This window comes from Thalia democratica, chromosome 9, assembly GCF_965202585.1.
Source record: "Thalia democratica chromosome 9, ktThaDemo2.hap1.1, whole genome shotgun sequence".
Taxonomy (NCBI): Eukaryota; Metazoa; Chordata; class Thaliacea; order Salpida; family Salpidae; genus Thalia; species Thalia democratica.
In genome coordinates this window covers 26,017,181-26,044,659 of record NC_139173.1, presented here as the reverse complement: position 1 = coordinate 26,044,659, position 27,479 = coordinate 26,017,181, and the positions used below count along the sequence as shown (strand labels likewise).

At 34.4% G+C, this 27,479-nt stretch overlaps 14 protein-coding genes across 14 annotated transcripts; all 14 read left to right on the top strand.

The window, feature by feature from the left end:
• Positions 1 to 95: 95 nt before the first annotated feature.
• LOC145845119 (histone H2A) lies at positions 96 to 476 on the top strand. Its single transcript, XM_082952541.1, has one exon. It carries the CDS (start codon positions 96 to 98, stop codon positions 474 to 476), a length of 381 nt encoding a protein of 126 aa, XP_082808667.1.
• Positions 477 to 640: 164 nt separating this feature from the next.
• Positions 641 to 1,000, top strand: LOC145845118 (histone H2B 1/2-like). The gene has a single exon (XM_082952540.1). The coding sequence runs from the start codon at positions 641 to 643 to the stop codon at positions 998 to 1,000; it is 360 nt and encodes a 119-aa protein (XP_082808666.1).
• Positions 1,001 to 6,277: 5,277 nt separating this feature from the next.
• On the top strand, positions 6,278 to 6,688 carry LOC145845117 (histone H3). The gene has a single exon (XM_082952539.1). It carries the CDS (start codon positions 6,278 to 6,280, stop codon positions 6,686 to 6,688), a length of 411 nt encoding a protein of 136 aa, XP_082808665.1.
• Positions 6,689 to 6,876: 188 nt separating this feature from the next.
• On the top strand, positions 6,877 to 7,188 carry LOC145845116 (histone H4-like). The gene has a single exon (XM_082952538.1). The coding sequence runs from the start codon at positions 6,877 to 6,879 to the stop codon at positions 7,186 to 7,188; it is 312 nt and encodes a 103-aa protein (XP_082808664.1).
• A 182-nt stretch (positions 7,189 to 7,370) lies between these two features.
• Positions 7,371 to 7,751, top strand: LOC145845115 (histone H2A). Its single transcript, XM_082952537.1, has one exon. The coding sequence runs from the start codon at positions 7,371 to 7,373 to the stop codon at positions 7,749 to 7,751; it is 381 nt and encodes a 126-aa protein (XP_082808663.1).
• Positions 7,752 to 7,915: 164 nt separating this feature from the next.
• On the top strand, positions 7,916 to 8,275 carry LOC145845114 (histone H2B 1/2-like). The gene has a single exon (XM_082952536.1). The coding sequence runs from the start codon at positions 7,916 to 7,918 to the stop codon at positions 8,273 to 8,275; it is 360 nt and encodes a 119-aa protein (XP_082808662.1).
• A 5,277-nt stretch (positions 8,276 to 13,552) lies between these two features.
• Positions 13,553 to 13,963, top strand: LOC145845113 (histone H3). The gene has a single exon (XM_082952535.1). It carries the CDS (start codon positions 13,553 to 13,555, stop codon positions 13,961 to 13,963), a length of 411 nt encoding a protein of 136 aa, XP_082808661.1.
• A 188-nt stretch (positions 13,964 to 14,151) lies between these two features.
• On the top strand, positions 14,152 to 14,463 carry LOC145845112 (histone H4-like). The gene has a single exon (XM_082952534.1). It carries the CDS (start codon positions 14,152 to 14,154, stop codon positions 14,461 to 14,463), a length of 312 nt encoding a protein of 103 aa, XP_082808660.1.
• Positions 14,464 to 14,645: 182 nt separating this feature from the next.
• LOC145845111 (histone H2A) lies at positions 14,646 to 15,026 on the top strand. The gene has a single exon (XM_082952533.1). It carries the CDS (start codon positions 14,646 to 14,648, stop codon positions 15,024 to 15,026), a length of 381 nt encoding a protein of 126 aa, XP_082808659.1.
• A 164-nt stretch (positions 15,027 to 15,190) lies between these two features.
• LOC145845109 (histone H2B 1/2-like) lies at positions 15,191 to 15,550 on the top strand. The gene has a single exon (XM_082952532.1). It carries the CDS (start codon positions 15,191 to 15,193, stop codon positions 15,548 to 15,550), a length of 360 nt encoding a protein of 119 aa, XP_082808658.1.
• Positions 15,551 to 20,827: 5,277 nt separating this feature from the next.
• On the top strand, positions 20,828 to 21,238 carry LOC145845108 (histone H3). Its single transcript, XM_082952531.1, has one exon. It carries the CDS (start codon positions 20,828 to 20,830, stop codon positions 21,236 to 21,238), a length of 411 nt encoding a protein of 136 aa, XP_082808657.1.
• A 188-nt stretch (positions 21,239 to 21,426) lies between these two features.
• LOC145845107 (histone H4-like) lies at positions 21,427 to 21,738 on the top strand. Its single transcript, XM_082952530.1, has one exon. It carries the CDS (start codon positions 21,427 to 21,429, stop codon positions 21,736 to 21,738), a length of 312 nt encoding a protein of 103 aa, XP_082808656.1.
• A 182-nt stretch (positions 21,739 to 21,920) lies between these two features.
• LOC145844571 (histone H2A) lies at positions 21,921 to 22,301 on the top strand. Its single transcript, XM_082951969.1, has one exon. The coding sequence runs from the start codon at positions 21,921 to 21,923 to the stop codon at positions 22,299 to 22,301; it is 381 nt and encodes a 126-aa protein (XP_082808095.1).
• A 164-nt stretch (positions 22,302 to 22,465) lies between these two features.
• LOC145845106 (histone H2B 1/2-like) lies at positions 22,466 to 22,825 on the top strand. The gene has a single exon (XM_082952529.1). The coding sequence runs from the start codon at positions 22,466 to 22,468 to the stop codon at positions 22,823 to 22,825; it is 360 nt and encodes a 119-aa protein (XP_082808655.1).
• The last annotated feature ends 4,654 nt before the right edge of the window (positions 22,826 to 27,479 follow it).

The window sequence follows — 27,479 nt, the reverse complement described above, 5'->3', positions numbered from 1 at the left end:
ATGACATATGCAAATTAGTTTTTCGTTCGACGCGGTTAGGTATGAGTTTTATAGTGAGCTGTGCAAGCTATCATCACAATCATTCGAACAACAAAATGTCAGGACGTGGTAAAGGATCAAAACTCAAATCTAAGCCGAAGAGCAGGTCTTCCCGTGCAGGACTGCAGTTTCCAGTCGGTCGCGTGCACCGCCTGTTGCGCACCGGCAACTACAGCCAAAGAGTCGGAGCTGGTGCTCCAGTTTATCTGGCTGCCGTTCTCGAGTACTTGAGCGCAGAAGTGCTCGAGCTTGCCGGTAACGCTGCTCGTGACAACAAGAAAAGCAGGATCATTCCTCGCCATTTGCAACTAGCTATTCGCAACGACGAAGAGTTGAACAAACTTCTCGGAGGCGTCACAATTGCTCAAGGTGGTGTTCTTCCAAACATCCAGGCAGTACTATTGCCTAAGAAGACCGCTTCAAAAAAGTCAGCCTAAGTTAAAAAAAAACCAGGTCCTTTTCAGGACCACCAAAATATTTACAACAAACGAGAGAATTGTGAAGTGAGAGAAACCAGCTATCGTTCGCGTACGGAACTATGCTAATTTGCATAATTTTTCAGCATATAAACTGGCGCCGAGACAGAAGTCCACACATCATCATGACAGCAACCAAAGGCGCGAAGAAGTCAGTAGCCAAGACCGCTCCGGTCGACGGCAAGAAGAAGCGAAGGAGGAGGAACAAAGAAAGCTTTGGCATCTATGTGTACAAAGTTTTGAAGCAAGTGCACCCCGACACCGGAATTTCCAGCAAGGCAATGGGAATCATGAACTCATTTGTCAACGACATCTTCGAGCGCATTGCAGCAGAGGCTTCACGTTTGGCTCATTACAACAAGAGGTCAACTGTTAGCAGCCGCGAAATTCAAACTGCTGTCAGGCTCTTGCTCCCCGGCGAGTTGTCAAAGCACGCAGTTTCAGAAGGAACTAAAGCTGTTACCAAATACACCAGCTCAAAATAAACGCTAAACAACCGGTCCTTTTCAGGACCACCATTTGAATAGAACCAGCTGTTCATGTTTACTTAAAGTACAAGAATATAAGCTTAGTACAAATAAATTCTTATTTGTGTAAATTAAAAACTCATATACTTGAATGAACACACTTTTTTTTTGTTTCAAATACTTTATAAACTTGTAACTCGTTATATTGTAGAAAAAGCATTGCATTAGTCTAAAAACAGTAGTAGTGCTTGTAATCAAATGGTTTGTAAAAGATGTTTAACTAACTTGATTTTGTTGTCCGTAAGATTTTTCATCTGAATACTTTTTGTACAAAACACTTGTTTTTATTCATTTGCTGAAGTTCTGTTGAAACATTCAATAAATAAGTGCTTACAAAAAAGTATCATCTTTTTAAACAAAAATGTATATCACTTATAACATGCAAAAACTTAGTTGTAACTTTATTTTAAGTTGTTGTTGATTATTAGTAACACAACCGAGCTTTAACTTTTTAAACGAGTTCTTCTTATCAACTTAACTGCAATTGAAGCCATGTAACACGTTTTAAAAAGTTACGAATACATAAATGAATACAAAAATGGTTGTTCAAGACAAAAAATTACAGATGTGTTTTTCAAGTAAAATAACATATTCCTTCTTTCAAAGCTAACTTCTGTTTAGCATATTCAAGAAACATTTTCAATTCAAAACATAAACACACAAAACAAACCAGCTCATTGGTTGAAACTTGGTAAAACACAAAAAAGTAACTGCTTGTACTTTTTTAAGTAATTTATTATTCTAGTTTTCAAAGTAAAAGGTACTTGTTTTAACTAGATATGAGACAACTTACTGACCTTTAACAACTCTAGTAGTTTGTTGAAAGTTATGTTTCTACATATCTAAAGTAATCAGGACCACCAGTTGATTTAAGCAGCTACTAATGTCGAGTAAACAGTGTCAAACAAGCTTAAACTAAGCGACAAAAAAATGTACAAATTTATATCTACATTGTGCGTGTTGGTAAAAAGTAACAGTTAGTGTGTTTCAATAACTTCTAAATAAACTTTCTAAAGCTGAATTTCTCTGTTTTTGTTTCTACTAGTTAGTTACACTTACTTTAGTTTTTGTAGTTCTACTTGACATTTTAAACTACTTTTGATAATGTAGAATAAGTTTTTCTGCTTCACTAGTATTTAAATGTTAGGTAAAAATGTTTTTTAATGGGAATTTTCTTGTTTAACTTATTGTTTAAACAAAACTTATTCTAGTTCATTTTACTTTGTAAACTTGTTTTTCAAACACTCAATAGATATTTGTTGTTAGTTTAATAAAAAAATCAATCTGTCACTAAATAAAAAATTATGCTTAAATAAGACATTATATTAAATGAGAAGAAACATTTACTTTGCTTTGATACTAAAAATGCTCAATGATATTTATTTAAGGTCTGATTGTCAAATAAGTATTAGTTTTACTTATCAGAATGCAAATGAAACAATAAAAAACTGTTTAAAAGTTGAACAGTAATGTAAACAACAGTGATTGTTTAAAACAAACATACAATTGAAATAATCTTTCTGCTTACAAAGCTCATACTTGTTTTGTTGAACTCATTTTTTCTGTGGCTATGACAAATAACGACATGATTCCAAGGTAAAAATGGAACAGCTTGTTACCATTTTTTGTAACTCTTTTTTAAACTATGTATGAGACAACTCAAAACGACGATACTTGTTTGTTTTAAGCTATGTACTTTTTGAATCTAAAGATTAGGTGGATCACCAATTAAATACACAAGCTACTAATGACTACTAAACTCAACAACACAAATACACACACTTAATCAACTTTGTGGTGAAAAAGAATCAAAAAACAATTTCCCTCCAAACTATAAACCCATTATTTATTAAATACCTAGCTCGCTACAATTTCTCTACTGTACTTTTTTTATGCAACTGTTAAGAAAGGAACTCTAGCTAGATAACTGCTCTAATCCTTACTTTATTGCTTACTATTGTCGAATGCTTAGTGAAAAGCTTTAACTAACTTGAGTGTCTTTTTCGTGGCCTTTTTCCTTTTAACTTTCTTTTCCAAATAAAACTTATTCTTATTCATGCTTACTTTGTGGACATTTTTTAATTCAATATTTCATTTGTTTTTTAGTTTATTAAAAAAAACTGTGCCTACGTCACTGTAAAAACTATTTTTATTTTTCAATGAAAATAGTACGCTTAAACAGAAATAAAACTTTGACTTATTAACTGAAAACGTTTTAAACTGTTAATAACAAACAATGTTTAGTGTCCTTAAAAAATACTGTTCAATTACAATTAAACTACAACTGAAACATGCTTAACAATTCAAAACTGGTGTAACACATAAATGTAAACAACATCGTTTGTTCAAAAGAAAGAGAACGCTATTAACAAGTACGCAATTTACAAAACAAAATACCTTAATAAAATGATGAACTTGTATAAATAAATCTTTTATTTTACAAAGCTTACATCTACTTACTTGATTTAAGCTTTCTAATCTTGTCAAGCATATGAAATAAACCAATTGATTAGCTGAAACATGGTACAAAGAAAAGAAGTAAAAAACTTGTTACCACTTGTTTGTTACCCTTAAGTACGCTATACATAAGAAAGCAAAATTACTGTAACTTGTTGCTTTAAGCTGTGTAGTTTTTATAAATGTAAAGAAGAAGAAAAATTGGACAAAGCAAGACAAAAACTTTTTTAGCCTTCATTTTTTTACAGCCTATTATGTGACAGTACAAGTTCCATAATAGGCAAACTACAATGTAAAACTTTGAATCAAGCAAATACTTTGTTTTATATGGTCTATAATTGAATAAGATAACAGTTACTTTGCTTCAAGTTTATATGTTATTGCTACAACAGCTATGTTCTTAACGACATCCGAGAATAAAATGTAACTTATCCTAAGCTGTGTTTTTAACTACATTAACAGTAAGTTAGAGATAACTAGTTACGAATTTCGAAAAGCAAAACATTTAGTCAATGAAATCAATGGTACAGAACATTATGATTAATCTAGGTTGAGTAAACTAGGAAATTACTATTAGCAGTAAAGCAGTTAAAACACATGTTTAACTTGGTAAACACTTCAATCGTAAACTTTAAAAAACAGTACTGTTGTTGTTTCAAAATATGTGTCAGTATCTATGTTGTTTCGACTGACTTTAAAACTTTATGAGAAGTGACAAAACAAAGTTTGAAAAAAAAACCTAGTTGCATTATTTTCCAGTTAAAAAGTTTCAAAGATAGATTGAAAGGTTATGAGTGCTGATTGTAAACAAAGCTTTATTCAAACACTAAGTTTGTCAATTTTACTTCAAAACTTTTTCATTTCGATTTTCTTACTCGATTTTATTTTGTATATAATGCTGCTTAAAAAATAAACCAACCTCTTTTTTTACGTAAAATTTTTCATCCAAAAGATATCAGCTTTTGTTTAAGTTCAAATTTAGTGCTAGTGTTCATAAGCTTTTTCGACTTATTTACTTCTTTGAATTTAATTAACTTTATTTTGTTTGAAAAATTTACAACCAAATCCATTTGTTCACTTTTATCAGCACACTTTATTCGGTTGAAATCTGCAAAGTTAAAGTTCTTAGTTTGATCAAGGTTTAAGTTTAACGAGCAAAATCGCATCAGTTATTTTTTAAACTGTATAACAGCTTGAATCAGTTGTTTGAAACACCAATTGAATGTTAAACTACTTACCTGTTAAACTAGTTTTTCATATACACTGGAAAATAAAATTTGTGTTTAAACGTAGTTTACAACTTTCAAACAAGTATCATCATAGTTACTGTACAGTACGTTTTTGAAAGGTTGTTTGGAAAACATTGTTGTAAGGTAAGTTACTAGTATGTGCAAGAACAAAGTTATCTAGTTGTCTGTTTAATAAAAGTTTTGAGTACATTGCTTATGAGTATATTGATTATGAGTAATCATAACTAGTAAAGCTAAACAAAATGAACTCTTTTATTCTTTTGAAATTACTTTTTACACATTAGTTTAAACTGTAATTAACTTGAACATACTTGATAGAACTTACGATTAACAAAACTCCATGAAATCGATATAATGAAACTTTGTTTAAGTTTGAGGTAAAAAAAAACCTTGTGCTTTGTTAAAACTTTATTACTTTAGGTGAGCGGCAAAGGAAAACTCAGTCGGGAGTGTGTTAACATGTTTTGTTTCATTTATGTTTTTCTTAATGTATTTAGAGGTGTGCTGTAAGATACAGGCTGTTATTTCTGGACTTTTCAAACTAATGCTTTAAAAAAAATTACTTTTAGAACAAGTTAGATATGGTTTCTTTCTTACTGGAACTTTTTCAACATTCGTAATAAGACAACTAAGTTTTTATAAGCATATATGTGTTAAACAAACATGCTAATGCAAAAATGCTAAGAAGTAAAAGGTACCTTGCAAAGCATAACTGCTCGACAGTCAATTCGTCACAGTCAGTAACTCTTGCAAGTATCGTTTTGGTCGCTTTATTATTCATTCATCATGTCTACCACAGCAGTAGCAGCAGTACCAGCGCCAGCCGCAGCCAGGTCTTCCAAGAGACCAAGCGCCAAGAAGGCAGAGCACCCTACTTACAGGGAAATGATTAGCTCTGCCCTTGGAGCAATGAAGGAACGAAAAGGTACATCCCGCCAGAAGATACAAAAGTTTATTGCGGACACCTACAAGCTTGACCTCACAGCTTCCAATTCTCACTTGAAGAGAGCACTTACCAGCGGCGTGACCAAAGGTGCTTTTCTCCAGACAACTGGAAAAGGCGCTTCTGGCTCGTTCAAGCTTGCTCCAATGCCAGCTGCTGGGCCCAAGAAGAGGACAAAGAAAGTAGCTAAAAAGCCAGCAGCAAAGAAGGCCGCAGCTAAAAAACCAAAAAAGAAGTGTGCTCCCAAGAAGGCTGCAAAAAAACCAGCAGCCAAAAAGCGACCTGCTAAAAAGTGCGCTCCTAAGAAGGCAGCATCTAAAAAAGCTGCAAGCAAGAAGAAGAAAGTAACCAAGAAGAAGCCGGCAGCCAAAAAAGCATCCAAGAAGAAGAGCTGCAAAAAATAAGTTGTTCTTTTACCCAAGGTCCTTTTCAGGACCACTCAAACAAAATATAACGCAACTCGAAATGCATAAAACAATGCTAAGTTGAAAATATGCAAATTAGACTACACAGCGGAATCGCTCGCGTCCGTGTCTATGCGAACAGTATATAAACTGTCTTGCAACAAACAGTTTTATCATCAAAATGGCTCGTACCAAGCAAACCGCTCGTAAGTCAACCGGAGGCAAGGCTCCAAGGAAACAGCTCGCCACCAAGGCCGCTCGCAAGAGCGCACCCGCTACCGGAGGTGTGAAGAAGCCTCATCGCTACAGGCCCGGCACAGTTGCTCTGAGAGAAATCAGACGCTACCAGAAGTCAACTGAGCTTCTTTTGCGCAAGTTGCCTTTTCAGCGTCTGGTACGTGAAATAGCTCAAGACTTCAAAACTGACTTGAGGTTCCAAAGCAGTGCCGTTATGGCTTTGCAAGAAGCAAGCGAAGCGTACCTCGTTGGTTTGTTCGAAGATACTAACCTTTGCGCGATCCACGCCAAGCGTGTGACAATCATGCCCAAAGACATCCAGCTCGCCAGGAGAATGCGTGGCGAAAGAGCTTGAGCGTTAGCTAAAACCGGTCCTTTTCAGGGCCACCTTAAAACTTTGACAGTGAGAAAAACTTAACCGAACGAAAAAATGTAAGTTAAGAGACTTTTTTGAGTATGCAAATTAGTTAGTAGTAACCGTACGCGTCCGTAACAGCTTGTATATAATCTCGACGCACTGACGAAATAAGTATATTCAACAACATGTCTGGACGCGGCAAAGGAGGTAAAGGCTTGGGAAAGGGAGGTGCTAAGCGCCATCGCAAAGTGCTTCGCGATAACATCCAAGGCATCACGAAGCCGGCAATCCGCCGTTTGGCTCGCCGAGGCGGAGTTAAGCGAATCTCGGGACTGATTTACGAAGAAACGAGAGGCGTCATGAAAGTTTTCTTGGAAAATGTTATTCGCGATGCAGTAACATACACAGAGCACGCCAAGCGCAAGACCGTCACAGCACTCGACGTCGTGTACGCACTCAAGCGTCAAGGAAGAACCTTGTACGGCTTCGGTGGCTAATCGCTTTTAGCAAACCCGGTCCTTTTTAGGACCACCTAATTCAATATAAAAGTTTTACAACACTTTTGACAAGATTAAGCATTAGCTATGACATATGCAAATTAGTTTTTCGTTCGACGCGGTTAGGTATGAGTTTTATAGTGAGCTGTGCAAGCTATCATCACAATCATTCGAACAACAAAATGTCAGGACGTGGTAAAGGATCAAAACTCAAATCTAAGCCGAAGAGCAGGTCTTCCCGTGCAGGACTGCAGTTTCCAGTCGGTCGCGTGCACCGCCTGTTGCGCACCGGCAACTACAGCCAAAGAGTCGGAGCTGGTGCTCCAGTTTATCTGGCTGCCGTTCTCGAGTACTTGAGCGCAGAAGTGCTCGAGCTTGCCGGTAACGCTGCTCGTGACAACAAGAAAAGCAGGATCATTCCTCGCCATTTGCAACTAGCTATTCGCAACGACGAAGAGTTGAACAAACTTCTCGGAGGCGTCACAATTGCTCAAGGTGGTGTTCTTCCAAACATCCAGGCAGTACTATTGCCTAAGAAGACCGCTTCAAAAAAGTCAGCCTAAGTTAAAAAAAAACCAGGTCCTTTTCAGGACCACCAAAATATTTACAACAAACGAGAGAATTGTGAAGTGAGAGAAACCAGCTATCGTTCGCGTACGGAACTATGCTAATTTGCATAATTTTTCAGCATATAAACTGGCGCCGAGACAGAAGTCCACACATCATCATGACAGCAACCAAAGGCGCGAAGAAGTCAGTAGCCAAGACCGCTCCGGTCGACGGCAAGAAGAAGCGAAGGAGGAGGAACAAAGAAAGCTTTGGCATCTATGTGTACAAAGTTTTGAAGCAAGTGCACCCCGACACCGGAATTTCCAGCAAGGCAATGGGAATCATGAACTCATTTGTCAACGACATCTTCGAGCGCATTGCAGCAGAGGCTTCACGTTTGGCTCATTACAACAAGAGGTCAACTGTTAGCAGCCGCGAAATTCAAACTGCTGTCAGGCTCTTGCTCCCCGGCGAGTTGTCAAAGCACGCAGTTTCAGAAGGAACTAAAGCTGTTACCAAATACACCAGCTCAAAATAAACGCTAAACAACCGGTCCTTTTCAGGACCACCATTTGAATAGAACCAGCTGTTCATGTTTACTTAAAGTACAAGAATATAAGCTTAGTACAAATAAATTCTTATTTGTGTAAATTAAAAACTCATATACTTGAATGAACACACTTTTTTTTTGTTTCAAATACTTTATAAACTTGTAACTCGTTATATTGTAGAAAAAGCATTGCATTAGTCTAAAAACAGTAGTAGTGCTTGTAATCAAATGGTTTGTAAAAGATGTTTAACTAACTTGATTTTGTTGTCCGTAAGATTTTTCATCTGAATACTTTTTGTACAAAACACTTGTTTTTATTCATTTGCTGAAGTTCTGTTGAAACATTCAATAAATAAGTGCTTACAAAAAAGTATCATCTTTTTAAACAAAAATGTATATCACTTATAACATGCAAAAACTTAGTTGTAACTTTATTTTAAGTTGTTGTTGATTATTAGTAACACAACCGAGCTTTAACTTTTTAAACGAGTTCTTCTTATCAACTTAACTGCAATTGAAGCCATGTAACACGTTTTAAAAAGTTACGAATACATAAATGAATACAAAAATGGTTGTTCAAGACAAAAAATTACAGATGTGTTTTTCAAGTAAAATAACATATTCCTTCTTTCAAAGCTAACTTCTGTTTAGCATATTCAAGAAACATTTTCAATTCAAAACATAAACACACAAAACAAACCAGCTCATTGGTTGAAACTTGGTAAAACACAAAAAAGTAACTGCTTGTACTTTTTTAAGTAATTTATTATTCTAGTTTTCAAAGTAAAAGGTACTTGTTTTAACTAGATATGAGACAACTTACTGACCTTTAACAACTCTAGTAGTTTGTTGAAAGTTATGTTTCTACATATCTAAAGTAATCAGGACCACCAGTTGATTTAAGCAGCTACTAATGTCGAGTAAACAGTGTCAAACAAGCTTAAACTAAGCGACAAAAAAATGTACAAATTTATATCTACATTGTGCGTGTTGGTAAAAAGTAACAGTTAGTGTGTTTCAATAACTTCTAAATAAACTTTCTAAAGCTGAATTTCTCTGTTTTTGTTTCTACTAGTTAGTTACACTTACTTTAGTTTTTGTAGTTCTACTTGACATTTTAAACTACTTTTGATAATGTAGAATAAGTTTTTCTGCTTCACTAGTATTTAAATGTTAGGTAAAAATGTTTTTTAATGGGAATTTTCTTGTTTAACTTATTGTTTAAACAAAACTTATTCTAGTTCATTTTACTTTGTAAACTTGTTTTTCAAACACTCAATAGATATTTGTTGTTAGTTTAATAAAAAAATCAATCTGTCACTAAATAAAAAATTATGCTTAAATAAGACATTATATTAAATGAGAAGAAACATTTACTTTGCTTTGATACTAAAAATGCTCAATGATATTTATTTAAGGTCTGATTGTCAAATAAGTATTAGTTTTACTTATCAGAATGCAAATGAAACAATAAAAAACTGTTTAAAAGTTGAACAGTAATGTAAACAACAGTGATTGTTTAAAACAAACATACAATTGAAATAATCTTTCTGCTTACAAAGCTCATACTTGTTTTGTTGAACTCATTTTTTCTGTGGCTATGACAAATAACGACATGATTCCAAGGTAAAAATGGAACAGCTTGTTACCATTTTTTGTAACTCTTTTTTAAACTATGTATGAGACAACTCAAAACGACGATACTTGTTTGTTTTAAGCTATGTACTTTTTGAATCTAAAGATTAGGTGGATCACCAATTAAATACACAAGCTACTAATGACTACTAAACTCAACAACACAAATACACACACTTAATCAACTTTGTGGTGAAAAAGAATCAAAAAACAATTTCCCTCCAAACTATAAACCCATTATTTATTAAATACCTAGCTCGCTACAATTTCTCTACTGTACTTTTTTTATGCAACTGTTAAGAAAGGAACTCTAGCTAGATAACTGCTCTAATCCTTACTTTATTGCTTACTATTGTCGAATGCTTAGTGAAAAGCTTTAACTAACTTGAGTGTCTTTTTCGTGGCCTTTTTCCTTTTAACTTTCTTTTCCAAATAAAACTTATTCTTATTCATGCTTACTTTGTGGACATTTTTTAATTCAATATTTCATTTGTTTTTTAGTTTATTAAAAAAAACTGTGCCTACGTCACTGTAAAAACTATTTTTATTTTTCAATGAAAATAGTACGCTTAAACAGAAATAAAACTTTGACTTATTAACTGAAAACGTTTTAAACTGTTAATAACAAACAATGTTTAGTGTCCTTAAAAAATACTGTTCAATTACAATTAAACTACAACTGAAACATGCTTAGCAATTCAAAACTGGTGTAACACATAAATGTAAACAACATCGTTTGTTCAAAAGAAAGAGAACGCTATTAACAAGTACGCAATTTACAAAACAAAATACCTTAATAAAATGATGAACTTGTATAAATAAATCTTTTATTTTACAAAGCTTACATCTACTTACTTGATTTAAGCTTTCTAATCTTGTCAAGCATATGAAATAAACCAATTGATTAGCTGAAACATGGTACAAAGAAAAGAAGTAAAAAACTTGTTACCACTTGTTTGTTACCCTTAAGTACGCTATACATAAGAAAGCAAAATTACTGTAACTTGTTGCTTTAAGCTGTGTAGTTTTTATAAATGTAAAGAAGAAGAAAAATTGGACAAAGCAAGACAAAAACTTTTTTAGCCTTCATTTTTTTACAGCCTATTATGTGACAGTACAAGTTCCATAATAGGCAAACTACAATGTAAAACTTTGAATCAAGCAAATACTTTGTTTTATATGGTCTATAATTGAATAAGATAACAGTTACTTTGCTTCAAGTTTATATGTTATTGCTACAACAGCTATGTTCTTAACGACATCCGAGAATAAAATGTAACTTATCCTAAGCTGTGTTTTTAACTACATTAACAGTAAGTTAGAGATAACTAGTTACGAATTTCGAAAAGCAAAACATTTAGTCAATGAAATCAATGGTACAGAACATTATGATTAATCTAGGTTGAGTAAACTAGGAAATTACTATTAGCAGTAAAGCAGTTAAAACACATGTTTAACTTGGTAAACACTTCAATCGTAAACTTTAAAAAACAGTACTGTTGTTGTTTCAAAATATGTGTCAGTATCTATGTTGTTTCGACTGACTTTAAAACTTTATGAGAAGTGACAAAACAAAGTTTGAAAAAAAAACCTAGTTGCATTATTTTCCAGTTAAAAAGTTTCAAAGATAGATTGAAAGGTTATGAGTGCTGATTGTAAACAAAGCTTTATTCAAACACTAAGTTTGTCAATTTTACTTCAAAACTTTTTCATTTCGATTTTCTTACTCGATTTTATTTTGTATATAATGCTGCTTAAAAAATAAACCAACCTCTTTTTTTACGTAAAATTTTTCATCCAAAAGATATCAGCTTTTGTTTAAGTTCAAATTTAGTGCTAGTGTTCATAAGCTTTTTCGACTTATTTACTTCTTTGAATTTAATTAACTTTATTTTGTTTGAAAAATTTACAACCAAATCCATTTGTTCACTTTTATCAGCACACTTTATTCGGTTGAAATCTGCAAAGTTAAAGTTCTTAGTTTGATCAAGGTTTAAGTTTAACGAGCAAAATCGCATCAGTTATTTTTTAAACTGTATAACAGCTTGAATCAGTTGTTTGAAACACCAATTGAATGTTAAACTACTTACCTGTTAAACTAGTTTTTCATATACACTGGAAAATAAAATTTGTGTTTAAACGTAGTTTACAACTTTCAAACAAGTATCATCATAGTTACTGTACAGTACGTTTTTGAAAGGTTGTTTGGAAAACATTGTTGTAAGGTAAGTTACTAGTATGTGCAAGAACAAAGTTATCTAGTTGTCTGTTTAATAAAAGTTTTGAGTACATTGCTTATGAGTATATTGATTATGAGTAATCATAACTAGTAAAGCTAAACAAAATGAACTCTTTTATTCTTTTGAAATTACTTTTTACACATTAGTTTAAACTGTAATTAACTTGAACATACTTGATAGAACTTACGATTAACAAAACTCCATGAAATCGATATAATGAAACTTTGTTTAAGTTTGAGGTAAAAAAAAACCTTGTGCTTTGTTAAAACTTTATTACTTTAGGTGAGCGGCAAAGGAAAACTCAGTCGGGAGTGTGTTAACATGTTTTGTTTCATTTATGTTTTTCTTAATGTATTTAGAGGTGTGCTGTAAGATACAGGCTGTTATTTCTGGACTTTTCAAACTAATGCTTTAAAAAAAATTACTTTTAGAACAAGTTAGATATGGTTTCTTTCTTACTGGAACTTTTTCAACATTCGTAATAAGACAACTAAGTTTTTATAAGCATATATGTGTTAAACAAACATGCTAATGCAAAAATGCTAAGAAGTAAAAGGTACCTTGCAAAGCATAACTGCTCGACAGTCAATTCGTCACAGTCAGTAACTCTTGCAAGTATCGTTTTGGTCGCTTTATTATTCATTCATCATGTCTACCACAGCAGTAGCAGCAGTACCAGCGCCAGCCGCAGCCAGGTCCTCCAAGAGACCAAGCGCCAAGAAGGCAGAGCACCCTACTTACAGGGAAATGATTAGCTCTGCCCTTGGAGCAATGAAGGAACGAAAAGGTACATCCCGCCAGAAGATACAAAAGTTTATTGCGGACACCTACAAGCTTGACCTCACAGCTTCCAATTCTCACTTGAAGAGAGCACTTACCAGCGGCGTGACCAAAGGTGCTTTTCTCCAGACAACTGGAAAAGGCGCTTCTGGCTCGTTCAAGCTTGCTCCAATGCCAGCTGCTGGGCCCAAGAAGAGGACAAAGAAAGTAGCTAAAAAGCCAGCAGCAAAGAAGGCCGCAGCTAAAAAACCAAAAAAGAAGTGTGCTCCCAAGAAGGCTGCAAAAAAACCAGCAGCCAAAAAGCGACCTGCTAAAAAGTGCGCTCCTAAGAAGGCAGCATCTAAAAAAGCTGCAAGCAAGAAGAAGAAAGTAACCAAGAAGAAGCCGGCAGCCAAAAAAGCATCCAAGAAGAAGAGCTGCAAAAAATAAGTTGTTCTTTTACCCAAGGTCCTTTTCAGGACCACTCAAACAAAATATAACGCAACTCGAAATGCATAAAACAATGCTAAGTTGAAAATATGCAAATTAGACTACACAGCGGAATCGCTCGCGTCCGTGTCTATGCGAACAGTATATAAACTGTCTTGCAACAAACAGTTTTATCATCAAAATGGCTCGTACCAAGCAAACCGCTCGTAAGTCAACCGGAGGCAAGGCTCCAAGGAAACAGCTCGCCACCAAGGCCGCTCGCAAGAGCGCACCCGCTACCGGAGGTGTGAAGAAGCCTCATCGCTACAGGCCCGGCACAGTTGCTCTGAGAGAAATCAGACGCTACCAGAAGTCAACTGAGCTTCTTTTGCGCAAGTTGCCTTTTCAGCGTCTGGTACGTGAAATAGCTCAAGACTTCAAAACTGACTTGAGGTTCCAAAGCAGTGCCGTTATGGCTTTGCAAGAAGCAAGCGAAGCGTACCTCGTTGGTTTGTTCGAAGATACTAACCTTTGCGCGATCCACGCCAAGCGTGTGACAATCATGCCCAAAGACATCCAGCTCGCCAGGAGAATGCGTGGCGAAAGAGCTTGAGCGTTAGCTAAAACCGGTCCTTTTCAGGGCCACCTTAAAACTTTGACAGTGAGAAAAACTTAACCGAACGAAAAAATGTAAGTTAAGAGACTTTTTTGAGTATGCAAATTAGTTAGTAGTAACCGTACGCGTCCGTAACAGCTTGTATATAATCTCGACGCACTGACGAAATAAGTATATTCAACAACATGTCTGGACGCGGCAAAGGAGGTAAAGGCTTGGGAAAGGGAGGTGCTAAGCGCCATCGCAAAGTGCTTCGCGATAACATCCAAGGCATCACGAAGCCGGCAATCCGCCGTTTGGCTCGCCGAGGCGGAGTTAAGCGAATCTCGGGACTGATTTACGAAGAAACGAGAGGCGTCATGAAAGTTTTCTTGGAAAATGTTATTCGCGATGCAGTAACATACACAGAGCACGCCAAGCGCAAGACCGTCACAGCACTCGACGTCGTGTACGCACTCAAGCGTCAAGGAAGAACCTTGTACGGCTTCGGTGGCTAATCGCTTTTAGCAAACCCGGTCCTTTTTAGGACCACCTAATTCAATATAAAAGTTTTACAACACTTTTGACAAGATTAAGCATTAGCTATGACATATGCAAATTAGTTTTTCGTTCGACGCGGTTAGGTATGAGTTTTATAGTGAGCTGTGCAAGCTATCATCACAATCATTCGAACAACAAAATGTCAGGACGTGGTAAAGGATCAAAACTCAAATCTAAGCCGAAGAGCAGGTCTTCCCGTGCAGGACTGCAGTTTCCAGTCGGTCGCGTGCACCGCCTGTTGCGCACCGGCAACTACAGCCAAAGAGTCGGAGCTGGTGCTCCAGTTTATCTGGCTGCCGTTCTCGAGTACTTGAGCGCAGAAGTGCTCGAGCTTGCCGGTAACGCTGCTCGTGACAACAAGAAAAGCAGGATCATTCCTCGCCATTTGCAACTAGCTATTCGCAACGACGAAGAGTTGAACAAACTTCTCGGAGGCGTCACAATTGCTCAAGGTGGTGTTCTTCCAAACATCCAGGCAGTACTATTGCCTAAGAAGACCGCTTCAAAAAAGTCAGCCTAAGTTAAAAAAAAACCAGGTCCTTTTCAGGACCACCAAAATATTTACAACAAACGAGAGAATTGTGAAGTGAGAGAAACCAGCTATCGTTCGCGTACGGAACTATGCTAATTTGCATAATTTTTCAGCATATAAACTGGCGCCGAGACAGAAGTCCACACATCATCATGACAGCAACCAAAGGCGCGAAGAAGTCAGTAGCCAAGACCGCTCCGGTCGACGGCAAGAAGAAGCGAAGGAGGAGGAACAAAGAAAGCTTTGGCATCTATGTGTACAAAGTTTTGAAGCAAGTGCACCCCGACACCGGAATTTCCAGCAAGGCAATGGGAATCATGAACTCATTTGTCAACGACATCTTCGAGCGCATTGCAGCAGAGGCTTCACGTTTGGCTCATTACAACAAGAGGTCAACTGTTAGCAGCCGCGAAATTCAAACTGCTGTCAGGCTCTTGCTCCCCGGCGAGTTGTCAAAGCACGCAGTTTCAGAAGGAACTAAAGCTGTTACCAAATACACCAGCTCAAAATAAACGCTAAACAACCGGTCCTTTTCAGGACCACCATTTGAATAGAACCAGCTGTTCATGTTTACTTAAAGTACAAGAATATAAGCTTAGTACAAATAAATTCTTATTTGTGTAAATTAAAAACTCATATACTTGAATGAACACACTTTTTTTTTGTTTCAAATACTTTATAAACTTGTAACTCGTTATATTGTAGAAAAAGCATTGCATTAGTCTAAAAACAGTAGTAGTGCTTGTAATCAAATGGTTTGTAAAAGATGTTTAACTAACTTGATTTTGTTGTCCGTAAGATTTTTCATCTGAATACTTTTTGTACAAAACACTTGTTTTTATTCATTTGCTGAAGTTCTGTTGAAACATTCAATAAATAAGTGCTTACAAAAAAGTATCATCTTTTTAAACAAAAATGTATATCACTTATAACATGCAAAAACTTAGTTGTAACTTTATTTTAAGTTGTTGTTGATTATTAGTAACACAACCGAGCTTTAACTTTTTAAACGAGTTCTTCTTATCAACTTAACTGCAATTGAAGCCATGTAACACGTTTTAAAAAGTTACGAATACATAAATGAATACAAAAATGGTTGTTCAAGACAAAAAATTACAGATGTGTTTTTCAAGTAAAATAACATATTCCTTCTTTCAAAGCTAACTTCTGTTTAGCATATTCAAGAAACATTTTCAATTCAAAACATAAACACACAAAACAAACCAGCTCATTGGTTGAAACTTGGTAAAACACAAAAAAGTAACTGCTTGTACTTTTTTAAGTAATTTATTATTCTAGTTTTCAAAGTAAAAGGTACTTGTTTTAACTAGATATGAGACAACTTACTGACCTTTAACAACTCTAGTAGTTTGTTGAAAGTTATGTTTCTACATATCTAAAGTAATCAGGACCACCAGTTGATTTAAGCAGCTACTAATGTCGAGTAAACAGTGTCAAACAAGCTTAAACTAAGCGACAAAAAAATGTACAAATTTATATCTACATTGTGCGTGTTGGTAAAAAGTAACAGTTAGTGTGTTTCAATAACTTCTAAATAAACTTTCTAAAGCTGAATTTCTCTGTTTTTGTTTCTACTAGTTAGTTACACTTACTTTAGTTTTTGTAGTTCTACTTGACATTTTAAACTACTTTTGATAATGTAGAATAAGTTTTTCTGCTTCACTAGTATTTAAATGTTAGGTAAAAATGTTTTTTAATGGGAATTTTCTTGTTTAACTTATTGTTTAAACAAAACTTATTCTAGTTCATTTTACTTTGTAAACTTGTTTTTCAAACACTCAATAGATATTTGTTGTTAGTTTAATAAAAAAATCAATCTGTCACTAAATAAAAAATTATGCTTAAATAAGACATTATATTAAATGAGAAGAAACATTTACTTTGCTTTGATACTAAAAATGCTCAATGATATTTATTTAAGGTCTGATTGTCAAATAAGTATTAGTTTTACTTATCAGAATGCAAATGAAACAATAAAAAACTGTTTAAAAGTTGAACAGTAATGTAAACAACAGTGATTGTTTAAAACAAACATACAATTGAAATAATCTTTCTGCTTACAAAGCTCATACTTGTTTTGTTGAACTCATTTTTTCTGTGGCTATGACAAATAACGACATGATTCCAAGGTAAAAATGGAACAGCTTGTTACCATTTTTTGTAACTCTTTTTTAAACTATGTATGAGACAACTCAAAACGACGATACTTGTTTGTTTTAAGCTATGTACTTTTTGAATCTAAAGATTAGGTGGATCACCAATTAAATACACAAGCTACTAATGACTACTAAACTCAACAACACAAATACACACACTTAATCAACTTTGTGGTGAAAAAGAATCAAAAAACAATTTCCCTCCAAACTATAAACCCATTATTTATTAAATACCTAGCTCGCTACAATTTCTCTACTGTACTTTTTTTATGCAACTGTTAAGAAAGGAACTCTAGCTAGATAACTGCTCTAATCCTTACTTTATTGCTTACTATTGTCGAATGCTTAGTGAAAAGCTTTAACTAACTTGAGTGTCTTTTTCGTGGCCTTTTTCCTTTTAACTTTCTTTTCCAAATAAAACTTATTCTTATTCATGCTTACTTTGTGGACATTTTTTAATTCAATATTTCATTTGTTTTTTAGTTTATTAAAAAAAACTGTGCCTACGTCACTGTAAAAACTATTTTTATTTTTCAATGAAAATAGTACGCTTAAACAGAAATAAAACTTTGACTTATTAACTGAAAACGTTTTAAACTGTTAATAACAAACAATGTTTAGTGTCCTTAAAAAATACTGTTCAATTACAATTAAACTACAACTGAAACATGCTTAGCAATTCAAAACTGGTGTAACACATAAATGTAAACAACATCGTTTGTTCAAAAGAAAGAGAACGCTATTAACAAGTACGCAATTTACAAAACAAAATACCTTAATAAAATGATGAACTTGTATAAATAAATCTTTTATTTTACAAAGCTTACATCTACTTACTTGATTTAAGCTTTCTAATCTTGTCAAGCATATGAAATAAACCAATTGATTAGCTGAAACATGGTACAAAGAAAAGAAGTAAAAAACTTGTTACCACTTGTTTGTTACCCTTAAGTACGCTATACATAAGAAAGCAAAATTACTGTAACTTGTTGCTTTAAGCTGTGTAGTTTTTATAAATGTAAAGAAGAAGAAAAATTGGACAAAGCAAGACAAAAACTTTTTTAGCCTTCATTTTTTTACAGCCTATTATGTGACAGTACAAGTTCCATAATAGGCAAACTACAATGTAAAACTTTGAATCAAGCAAATACTTTGTTTTATATGGTCTATAATTGAATAAGATAACAGTTACTTTGCTTCAAGTTTATATGTTATTGCTACAACAGCTATGTTCTTAACGACATCCGAGAATAAAATGTAACTTATCCTAAGCTGTGTTTTTAACTACATTAACAGTAAGTTAGAGATAACTAGTTACGAATTTCGAAAAGCAAAACATTTAGTCAATGAAATCAATGGTACAGAACATTATGATTAATCTAGGTTGAGTAAACTAGGAAATTACTATTAGCAGTAAAGCAGTTAAAACACATGTTTAACTTGGTAAACACTTCAATCGTAAACTTTAAAAAACAGTACTGTTGTTGTTTCAAAATATGTGTCAGTATCTATGTTGTTTCGACTGACTTTAAAACTTTATGAGAAGTGACAAAACAAAGTTTGAAAAAAAAACCTAGTTGCATTATTTTCCAGTTAAAAAGTTTCAAAGATAGATTGAAAGGTTATGAGTGCTGATTGTAAACAAAGCTTTATTCAAACACTAAGTTTGTCAATTTTACTTCAAAACTTTTTCATTTCGATTTTCTTACTCGATTTTATTTTGTATATAATGCTGCTTAAAAAATAAACCAACCTCTTTTTTTACGTAAAATTTTTCATCCAAAAGATATCAGCTTTTGTTTAAGTTCAAATTTAGTGCTAGTGTTCATAAGCTTTTTCGACTTATTTACTTCTTTGAATTTAATTAACTTTATTTTGTTTGAAAAATTTACAACCAAATCCATTTGTTCACTTTTATCAGCACACTTTATTCGGTTGAAATCTGCAAAGTTAAAGTTCTTAGTTTGATCAAGGTTTAAGTTTAACGAGCAAAATCGCATCAGTTATTTTTTAAACTGTATAACAGCTTGAATCAGTTGTTTGAAACACCAATTGAATGTTAAACTACTTACCTGTTAAACTAGTTTTTCATATACACTGGAAAATAAAATTTGTGTTTAAACGTAGTTTACAACTTTCAAACAAGTATCATCATAGTTACTGTACAGTACGTTTTTGAAAGGTTGTTTGGAAAACATTGTTGTAAGGTAAGTTACTAGTATGTGCAAGAACAAAGTTATCTAGTTGTCTGTTTAATAAAAGTTTTGAGTACATTGCTTATGAGTATATTGATTATGAGTAATCATAACTAGTAAAGCTAAACAAAATGAACTCTTTTATTCTTTTGAAATTACTTTTTACACATTAGTTTAAACTGTAATTAACTTGAACATACTTGATAGAACTTACGATTAACAAAACTCCATGAAATCGATATAATGAAACTTTGTTTAAGTTTGAGGTAAAAAAAAACCTTGTGCTTTGTTAAAACTTTATTACTTTAGGTGAGCGGCAAAGGAAAACTCAGTCGGGAGTGTGTTAACATGTTTTGTTTCATTTATGTTTTTCTTAATGTATTTAGAGGTGTGCTGTAAGATACAGGCTGTTATTTCTGGACTTTTCAAACTAATGCTTTAAAAAAAATTACTTTTAGAACAAGTTAGATATGGTTTCTTTCTTACTGGAACTTTTTCAACATTCGTAATAAGACAACTAAGTTTTTATAAGCATATATGTGTTAAACAAACATGCTAATGCAAAAATGCTAAGAAGTAAAAGGTACCTTGCAAAGCATAACTGCTCGACAGTCAATTCGTCACAGTCAGTAACTCTTGCAAGTATCGTTTTGGTCGCTTTATTATTCATTCATCATGTCTACCACAGCAGTAGCAGCAGTACCAGCGCCAGCCGCAGCCAGGTCCTCCAAGAGACCAAGCGCCAAGAAGGCAGAGCACCCTACTTACAGGGAAATGATTAGCTCTGCCCTTGGAGCAATGAAGGAACGAAAAGGTACATCCCGCCAGAAGATACAAAAGTTTATTGCGGACACCTACAAGCTTGACCTCACAGCTTCCAATTCTCACTTGAAGAGAGCACTTACCAGCGGCGTGACCAAAGGTGCTTTTCTCCAGACAACTGGAAAAGGCGCTTCTGGCTCGTTCAAGCTTGCTCCAATGCCAGCTGCTGGGCCCAAGAAGAGGACAAAGAAAGTAGCTAAAAAGCCAGCAGCAAAGAAGGCCGCAGCTAAAAAACCAAAAAAGAAGTGTGCTCCCAAGAAGGCTGCAAAAAAACCAGCAGCCAAAAAGCGACCTGCTAAAAAGTGCGCTCCTAAGAAGGCAGCATCTAAAAAAGCTGCAAGCAAGAAGAAGAAAGTAACCAAGAAGAAGCCGGCAGCCAAAAAAGCATCCAAGAAGAAGAGCTGCAAAAAATAAGTTGTTCTTTTACCCAAGGTCCTTTTCAGGACCACTCAAACAAAATATAACGCAACTCGAAATGCATAAAACAATGCTAAGTTGAAAATATGCAAATTAGACTACACAGCGGAATCGCTCGCGTCCGTGTCTATGCGAACAGTATATAAACTGTCTTGCAACAAACAGTTTTATCATCAAAATGGCTCGTACCAAGCAAACCGCTCGTAAGTCAACCGGAGGCAAGGCTCCAAGGAAACAGCTCGCCACCAAGGCCGCTCGCAAGAGCGCACCCGCTACCGGAGGTGTGAAGAAGCCTCATCGCTACAGGCCCGGCACAGTTGCTCTGAGAGAAATCAGACGCTACCAGAAGTCAACTGAGCTTCTTTTGCGCAAGTTGCCTTTTCAGCGTCTGGTACGTGAAATAGCTCAAGACTTCAAAACTGACTTGAGGTTCCAAAGCAGTGCCGTTATGGCTTTGCAAGAAGCAAGCGAAGCGTACCTCGTTGGTTTGTTCGAAGATACTAACCTTTGCGCGATCCACGCCAAGCGTGTGACAATCATGCCCAAAGACATCCAGCTCGCCAGGAGAATGCGTGGCGAAAGAGCTTGAGCGTTAGCTAAAACCGGTCCTTTTCAGGGCCACCTTAAAACTTTGACAGTGAGAAAAACTTAACCGAACGAAAAAATGTAAGTTAAGAGACTTTTTTGAGTATGCAAATTAGTTAGTAGTAACCGTACGCGTCCGTAACAGCTTGTATATAATCTCGACGCACTGACGAAATAAGTATATTCAACAACATGTCTGGACGCGGCAAAGGAGGTAAAGGCTTGGGAAAGGGAGGTGCTAAGCGCCATCGCAAAGTGCTTCGCGATAACATCCAAGGCATCACGAAGCCGGCAATCCGCCGTTTGGCTCGCCGAGGCGGAGTTAAGCGAATCTCGGGACTGATTTACGAAGAAACGAGAGGCGTCATGAAAGTTTTCTTGGAAAATGTTATTCGCGATGCAGTAACATACACAGAGCACGCCAAGCGCAAGACCGTCACAGCACTCGACGTCGTGTACGCACTCAAGCGTCAAGGAAGAACCTTGTACGGCTTCGGTGGCTAATCGCTTTTAGCAAACCCGGTCCTTTTTAGGACCACCTAATTCAATATAAAAGTTTTACAACACTTTTGACAAGATTAAGCATTAGCTATGACATATGCAAATTAGTTTTTCGTTCGACGCGGTTAGGTATGAGTTTTATAGTGAGCTGTGCAAGCTATCATCACAATCATTCGAACAACAAAATGTCAGGACGTGGTAAAGGATCAAAACTCAAATCTAAGCCGAAGAGCAGGTCTTCCCGTGCAGGACTGCAGTTTCCAGTCGGTCGCGTGCACCGCCTGTTGCGCACCGGCAACTACAGCCAAAGAGTCGGAGCTGGTGCTCCAGTTTATCTGGCTGCCGTTCTCGAGTACTTGAGCGCAGAAGTGCTCGAGCTTGCCGGTAACGCTGCTCGTGACAACAAGAAAAGCAGGATCATTCCTCGCCATTTGCAACTAGCTATTCGCAACGACGAAGAGTTGAACAAACTTCTCGGAGGCGTCACAATTGCTCAAGGTGGTGTTCTTCCAAACATCCAGGCAGTACTATTGCCTAAGAAGACCGCTTCAAAAAAGTCAGCCTAAGTTAAAAAAAAACCAGGTCCTTTTCAGGACCACCAAAATATTTACAACAAACGAGAGAATTGTGAAGTGAGAGAAACCAGCTATCGTTCGCGTACGGAACTATGCTAATTTGCATAATTTTTCAGCATATAAACTGGCGCCGAGACAGAAGTCCACACATCATCATGACAGCAACCAAAGGCGCGAAGAAGTCAGTAGCCAAGACCGCTCCGGTCGACGGCAAGAAGAAGCGAAGGAGGAGGAACAAAGAAAGCTTTGGCATCTATGTGTACAAAGTTTTGAAGCAAGTGCACCCCGACACCGGAATTTCCAGCAAGGCAATGGGAATCATGAACTCATTTGTCAACGACATCTTCGAGCGCATTGCAGCAGAGGCTTCACGTTTGGCTCATTACAACAAGAGGTCAACTGTTAGCAGCCGCGAAATTCAAACTGCTGTCAGGCTCTTGCTCCCCGGCGAGTTGTCAAAGCACGCAGTTTCAGAAGGAACTAAAGCTGTTACCAAATACACCAGCTCAAAATAAACGCTAAACAACCGGTCCTTTTCAGGACCACCATTTGAATAGAACCAGCTGTTCATGTTTACTTAAAGTACAAGAATATAAGCTTAGTACAAATAAATTCTTATTTGTGTAAATTAAAAACTCATATACTTGAATGAACACACTTTTTTTTTGTTTCAAATACTTTATAAACTTGTAACTCGTTATATTGTAGAAAAAGCATTGCATTAGTCTAAAAACAGTAGTAGTGCTTGTAATCAAATGGTTTGTAAAAGATGTTTAACTAACTTGATTTTGTTGTCCGTAAGATTTTTCATCTGAATACTTTTTGTACAAAACACTTGTTTTTATTCATTTGCTGAAGTTCTGTTGAAACATTCAATAAATAAGTGCTTACAAAAAAGTATCATCTTTTTAAACAAAAATGTATATCACTTATAACATGCAAAAACTTAGTTGTAACTTTATTTTAAGTTGTTGTTGATTATTAGTAACACAACCGAGCTTTAACTTTTTAAACGAGTTCTTCTTATCAACTTAACTGCAATTGAAGCCATGTAACACGTTTTAAAAAGTTACGAATACATAAATGAATACAAAAATGGTTGTTCAAGACAAAAAATTACAGATGTGTTTTTCAAGTAAAATAACATATTCCTTCTTTCAAAGCTAACTTCTGTTTAGCATATTCAAGAAACATTTTCAATTCAAAACATAAACACACAAAACAAACCAGCTCATTGGTTGAAACTTGGTAAAACACAAAAAAGTAACTGCTTGTACTTTTTTAAGTAATTTATTATTCTAGTTTTCAAAGTAAAAGGTACTTGTTTTAACTAGATATGAGACAACTTACTGACCTTTAACAACTCTAGTAGTTTGTTGAAAGTTATGTTTCTACATATCTAAAGTAATCAGGACCACCAGTTGATTTAAGCAGCTACTAATGTCGAGTAAACAGTGTCAAACAAGCTTAAACTAAGCGACAAAAAAATGTACAAATTTATATCTACATTGTGCGTGTTGGTAAAAAGTAACAGTTAGTGTGTTTCAATAACTTCTAAATAAACTTTCTAAAGCTGAATTTCTCTGTTTTTGTTTCTACTAGTTAGTTACACTTACTTTAGTTTTTGTAGTTCTACTTGACATTTTAAACTACTTTTGATAATGTAGAATAAGTTTTTCTGCTTCACTAGTATTTAAATGTTAGGTAAAAATGTTTTTTAATGGGAATTTTCTTGTTTAACTTATTGTTTAAACAAAACTTATTCTAGTTCATTTTACTTTGTAAACTTGTTTTTCAAACACTCAATAGATATTTGTTGTTAGTTTAATAAAAAAATCAATCTGTCACTAAATAAAAAATTATGCTTAAATAAGACATTATATTAAATGAGAAGAAACATTTACTTTGCTTTGATACTAAAAATGCTCAATGATATTTATTTAAGGTCTGATTGTCAAATAAGTATTAGTTTTACTTATCAGAATGCAAATGAAACAATAAAAAACTGTTTAAAAGTTGAACAGTAATGTAAACAACAGTGATTGTTTAAAACAAACATACAATTGAAATAATCTTTCTGCTTACAAAGCTCATACTTGTTTTGTTGAACTCATTTTTTCTGTGGCTATGACAAATAACGACATGATTCCAAGGTAAAAATGGAACAGCTTGTTACCATTTTTTGTAACTCTTTTTTAAACTATGTATGAGACAACTCAAAACGACGATACTTGTTTGTTTTAAGCTATGTACTTTTTGAATCTAAAGATTAGGTGGATCACCAATTAAATACACAAGCTACTAATGACTACTAAACTCAACAACACAAATACACACACTTAATCAACTTTGTGGTGAAAAAGAATCAAAAAACAATTTCCCTCCAAACTATAAACCCATTATTTATTAAATACCTAGCTCGCTACAATTTCTCTACTGTACTTTTTTTATGCAACTGTTAAGAAAGGAACTCTAGCTAGATAACTGCTCTAATCCTTACTTTATTGCTTACTATTGTCGAATGCTTAGTGAAAAGCTTTAACTAACTTGAGTGTCTTTTTCGTGGCCTTTTTCCTTTTAACTTTCTTTTCCAAATAAAACTTATTCTTATTCATGCTTACTTTGTGGACATTTTTTAATTCAATATTTCATTTGTTTTTTAGTTTATTAAAAAAAACTGTGCCTACGTCACTGTAAAAACTATTTTTATTTTTCAATGAAAATAGTACGCTTAAACAGAAATAAAACTTTGACTTATTAACTGAAAACGTTTTAAACTGTTAATAACAAACAATGTTTAGTGTCCTTAAAAAATACTGTTCAATTACAATTAAACTACAACTGAAACATGCTTAACAATTCAAAACTGGTGTAACACATAAATGTAAACAACATCGTTTGTTCAAAAGAAAGAGAACGCTATTAACAAGTACGCAATTTACAAAACAAAATACCTTAATAAAATGATGAACTTGTATAAATAAATCTTTTATTTTACAAAGCTTACATCTACTTACTTGATTTAAGCTTTCTAATCTTGTCAAGCATATGAAATAAACCAATTGATTAGCTGAAACATGGTACAAAGAAAAGAAGTAAAAAACTTGTTACCACTTGTTTGTTACCCTTAAGTACGCTATACATAAGAAAGCAAAATTACTGTAACTTGTTGCTTTAAGCTGTGTAGTTTTTATAAATGTAAAGAAGAAGAAAAATTGGACAAAGCAAGACAAAAACTTTTTTAGCCTTCATTTTTTTACAGCCTATTATGTGACAGTACAAGTTCCATAATAGGCAAACTACAATGTAAAACTTTGAATCAAGCAAATACTTTGTTTTATATGGTCTATAATTGAATAAGATAACAGTTACTTTGCTTCAAGTTTATATGTTATTGCTACAACAGCTATGTTCTTAACGACATCCGAGAATAAAATGTAACTTATCCTAAGCTGTGTTTTTAACTACATTAACAGTAAGTTAGAGATAACTAGTTACGAATTTCGAAAAGCAAAACATTTAGTCAATGAAATCAATGGTACAGAACATTATGATTAATCTAGGTTGAGTAAACTAGGAAATTACTATTAGCAGTAAAGCAGTTAAAACACATGTTTAACTTGGTAAACACTTCAATCGTAAACTTTAAAAAACAGTACTGTTGTTGTTTCAAAATATGTGTCAGTATCTATGTTGTTTCGACTGACTTTAAAACTTTATGAGAAGTGACAAAACAAAGTTTGAAAAAAAAACCTAGTTGCATTATTTTCCAGTTAAAAAGTTTCAAAGATAGATTGAAAGGTTATGAGTGCTGATTGTAAACAAAGCTTTATTCAAACACTAAGTTTGTCAATTTTACTTCAAAACTTTTTCATTTCGATTTTCTTACTCGATTTTATTTTGTATATAATGCTGCTTAAAAAATAAACCAACCTCTTTTTTTACGTAAAATTTTTCATCCAAAAGATATCAGCTTTTGTTTAAGTTCAAATTTAGTGCTAGTGTTCATAAGCTTTTTCGACTTATTTACTTCTTTGAATTTAATTAACTTTATTTTGTTTGAAAAATTTACAACCAAATCCATTTGTTCACTTTTATCAGCACACTTTATTCGGTTGAAATCTGCAAAGTTAAAGTTCTTAGTTTGATCAAGGTTTAAGTTTAACGAGCAAAATCGCATCAGTTATTTTTTAAACTGTATAACAGCTTGAATCAGTTGTTTGAAACACCAATTGAATGTTAAACTACTTACCTGTTAAACTAGTTTTTCATATACACTGGAAAATAAAATTTGTGTTTAAACGTAGTTTACAACTTTCAAACAAGTATCATCATAGTTACTGTACAGTACGTTTTTGAAAGGTTGTTTGGAAAACATTGTTGTAAGGTAAGTTACTAGTATGTGCAAGAACAAAGTTATCTAGTTGTCTGTTTAATAAAAGTTTTGAGTACATTGCTTATGAGTATATTGATTATGAGTAATCATAACTAGTAAAGCTAAACAAAATGAACTCTTTTATTCTTTTGAAATTACTTTTTACACATTAGTTTAAACTGTAATTAACTTGAACATACTTGATAGAACTTACGATTAACAAAACTCCATGAAATCGATATAATGAAACTTTGTTTAAGTTTGAGGTAAAAAAAAACCTTGTGCTTTGTTAAAACTTTATTACTTTAGGTGAGCGGCAAAGGAAAACTCAGTCGGGAGTGTGTTAACATGTTTTGTTTCATTTATGTTTTTCTTAATGTATTTAGAGGTGTGCTGTAAGATACAGGCTGTTATTTCTGGACTTTTCAAACTAATGCTTTAAAAAAAATTACTTTTAGAACAAGTTAGATATGGTTTCTTTCTTACTGGAACTTTTTCAACATTCGTAATAAGACAACTAAGTTTTTATAAGCATATATGTGTTAAACAAACATGCTAATGCAAAAATGCTAAGAAGTAAAAGGTACCTTGCAAAGCATAACTGCTCGACAGTCAATTCGTCACAGTCAGTAACTCTTGCAAGTATCGTTTTGGTCGCTTTATTATTCATTCATCATGTCTACCACAGCAGTAGCAGCAGTACCAGCGCCAGCCGCAGCCAGGTCTTCCAAGAGACCAAGCGCCAAGAAGGCAGAGCACCCTACTTACAGGGAAATGATTAGCTCTGCCCTTGG

Excerpts from the sequence above, each read along its gene's own strand:
- LOC145845119 (XM_082952541.1), top strand. The coding sequence starts at position 96 with ATGTCAGGACGTGGTAAAGGATCAAAACTCAAATCTAAGCCGAAGAGC.
- LOC145845118 (XM_082952540.1), top strand. The coding sequence starts at position 641 with ATGACAGCAACCAAAGGCGCGAAGAAGTCAGTAGCCAAGACCGCTCCG.
- LOC145845117 (XM_082952539.1), top strand. The coding sequence starts at position 6,278 with ATGGCTCGTACCAAGCAAACCGCTCGTAAGTCAACCGGAGGCAAGGCT.
- LOC145845116 (XM_082952538.1), top strand. The coding sequence starts at position 6,877 with ATGTCTGGACGCGGCAAAGGAGGTAAAGGCTTGGGAAAGGGAGGTGCT.
- LOC145845115 (XM_082952537.1), top strand. The coding sequence starts at position 7,371 with ATGTCAGGACGTGGTAAAGGATCAAAACTCAAATCTAAGCCGAAGAGC.
- LOC145845114 (XM_082952536.1), top strand. The coding sequence starts at position 7,916 with ATGACAGCAACCAAAGGCGCGAAGAAGTCAGTAGCCAAGACCGCTCCG.
- LOC145845113 (XM_082952535.1), top strand. The coding sequence starts at position 13,553 with ATGGCTCGTACCAAGCAAACCGCTCGTAAGTCAACCGGAGGCAAGGCT.
- LOC145845112 (XM_082952534.1), top strand. The coding sequence starts at position 14,152 with ATGTCTGGACGCGGCAAAGGAGGTAAAGGCTTGGGAAAGGGAGGTGCT.
- LOC145845111 (XM_082952533.1), top strand. The coding sequence starts at position 14,646 with ATGTCAGGACGTGGTAAAGGATCAAAACTCAAATCTAAGCCGAAGAGC.
- LOC145845109 (XM_082952532.1), top strand. The coding sequence starts at position 15,191 with ATGACAGCAACCAAAGGCGCGAAGAAGTCAGTAGCCAAGACCGCTCCG.
- LOC145845108 (XM_082952531.1), top strand. The coding sequence starts at position 20,828 with ATGGCTCGTACCAAGCAAACCGCTCGTAAGTCAACCGGAGGCAAGGCT.
- LOC145845107 (XM_082952530.1), top strand. The coding sequence starts at position 21,427 with ATGTCTGGACGCGGCAAAGGAGGTAAAGGCTTGGGAAAGGGAGGTGCT.
- LOC145844571 (XM_082951969.1), top strand. The coding sequence starts at position 21,921 with ATGTCAGGACGTGGTAAAGGATCAAAACTCAAATCTAAGCCGAAGAGC.
- LOC145845106 (XM_082952529.1), top strand. The coding sequence starts at position 22,466 with ATGACAGCAACCAAAGGCGCGAAGAAGTCAGTAGCCAAGACCGCTCCG.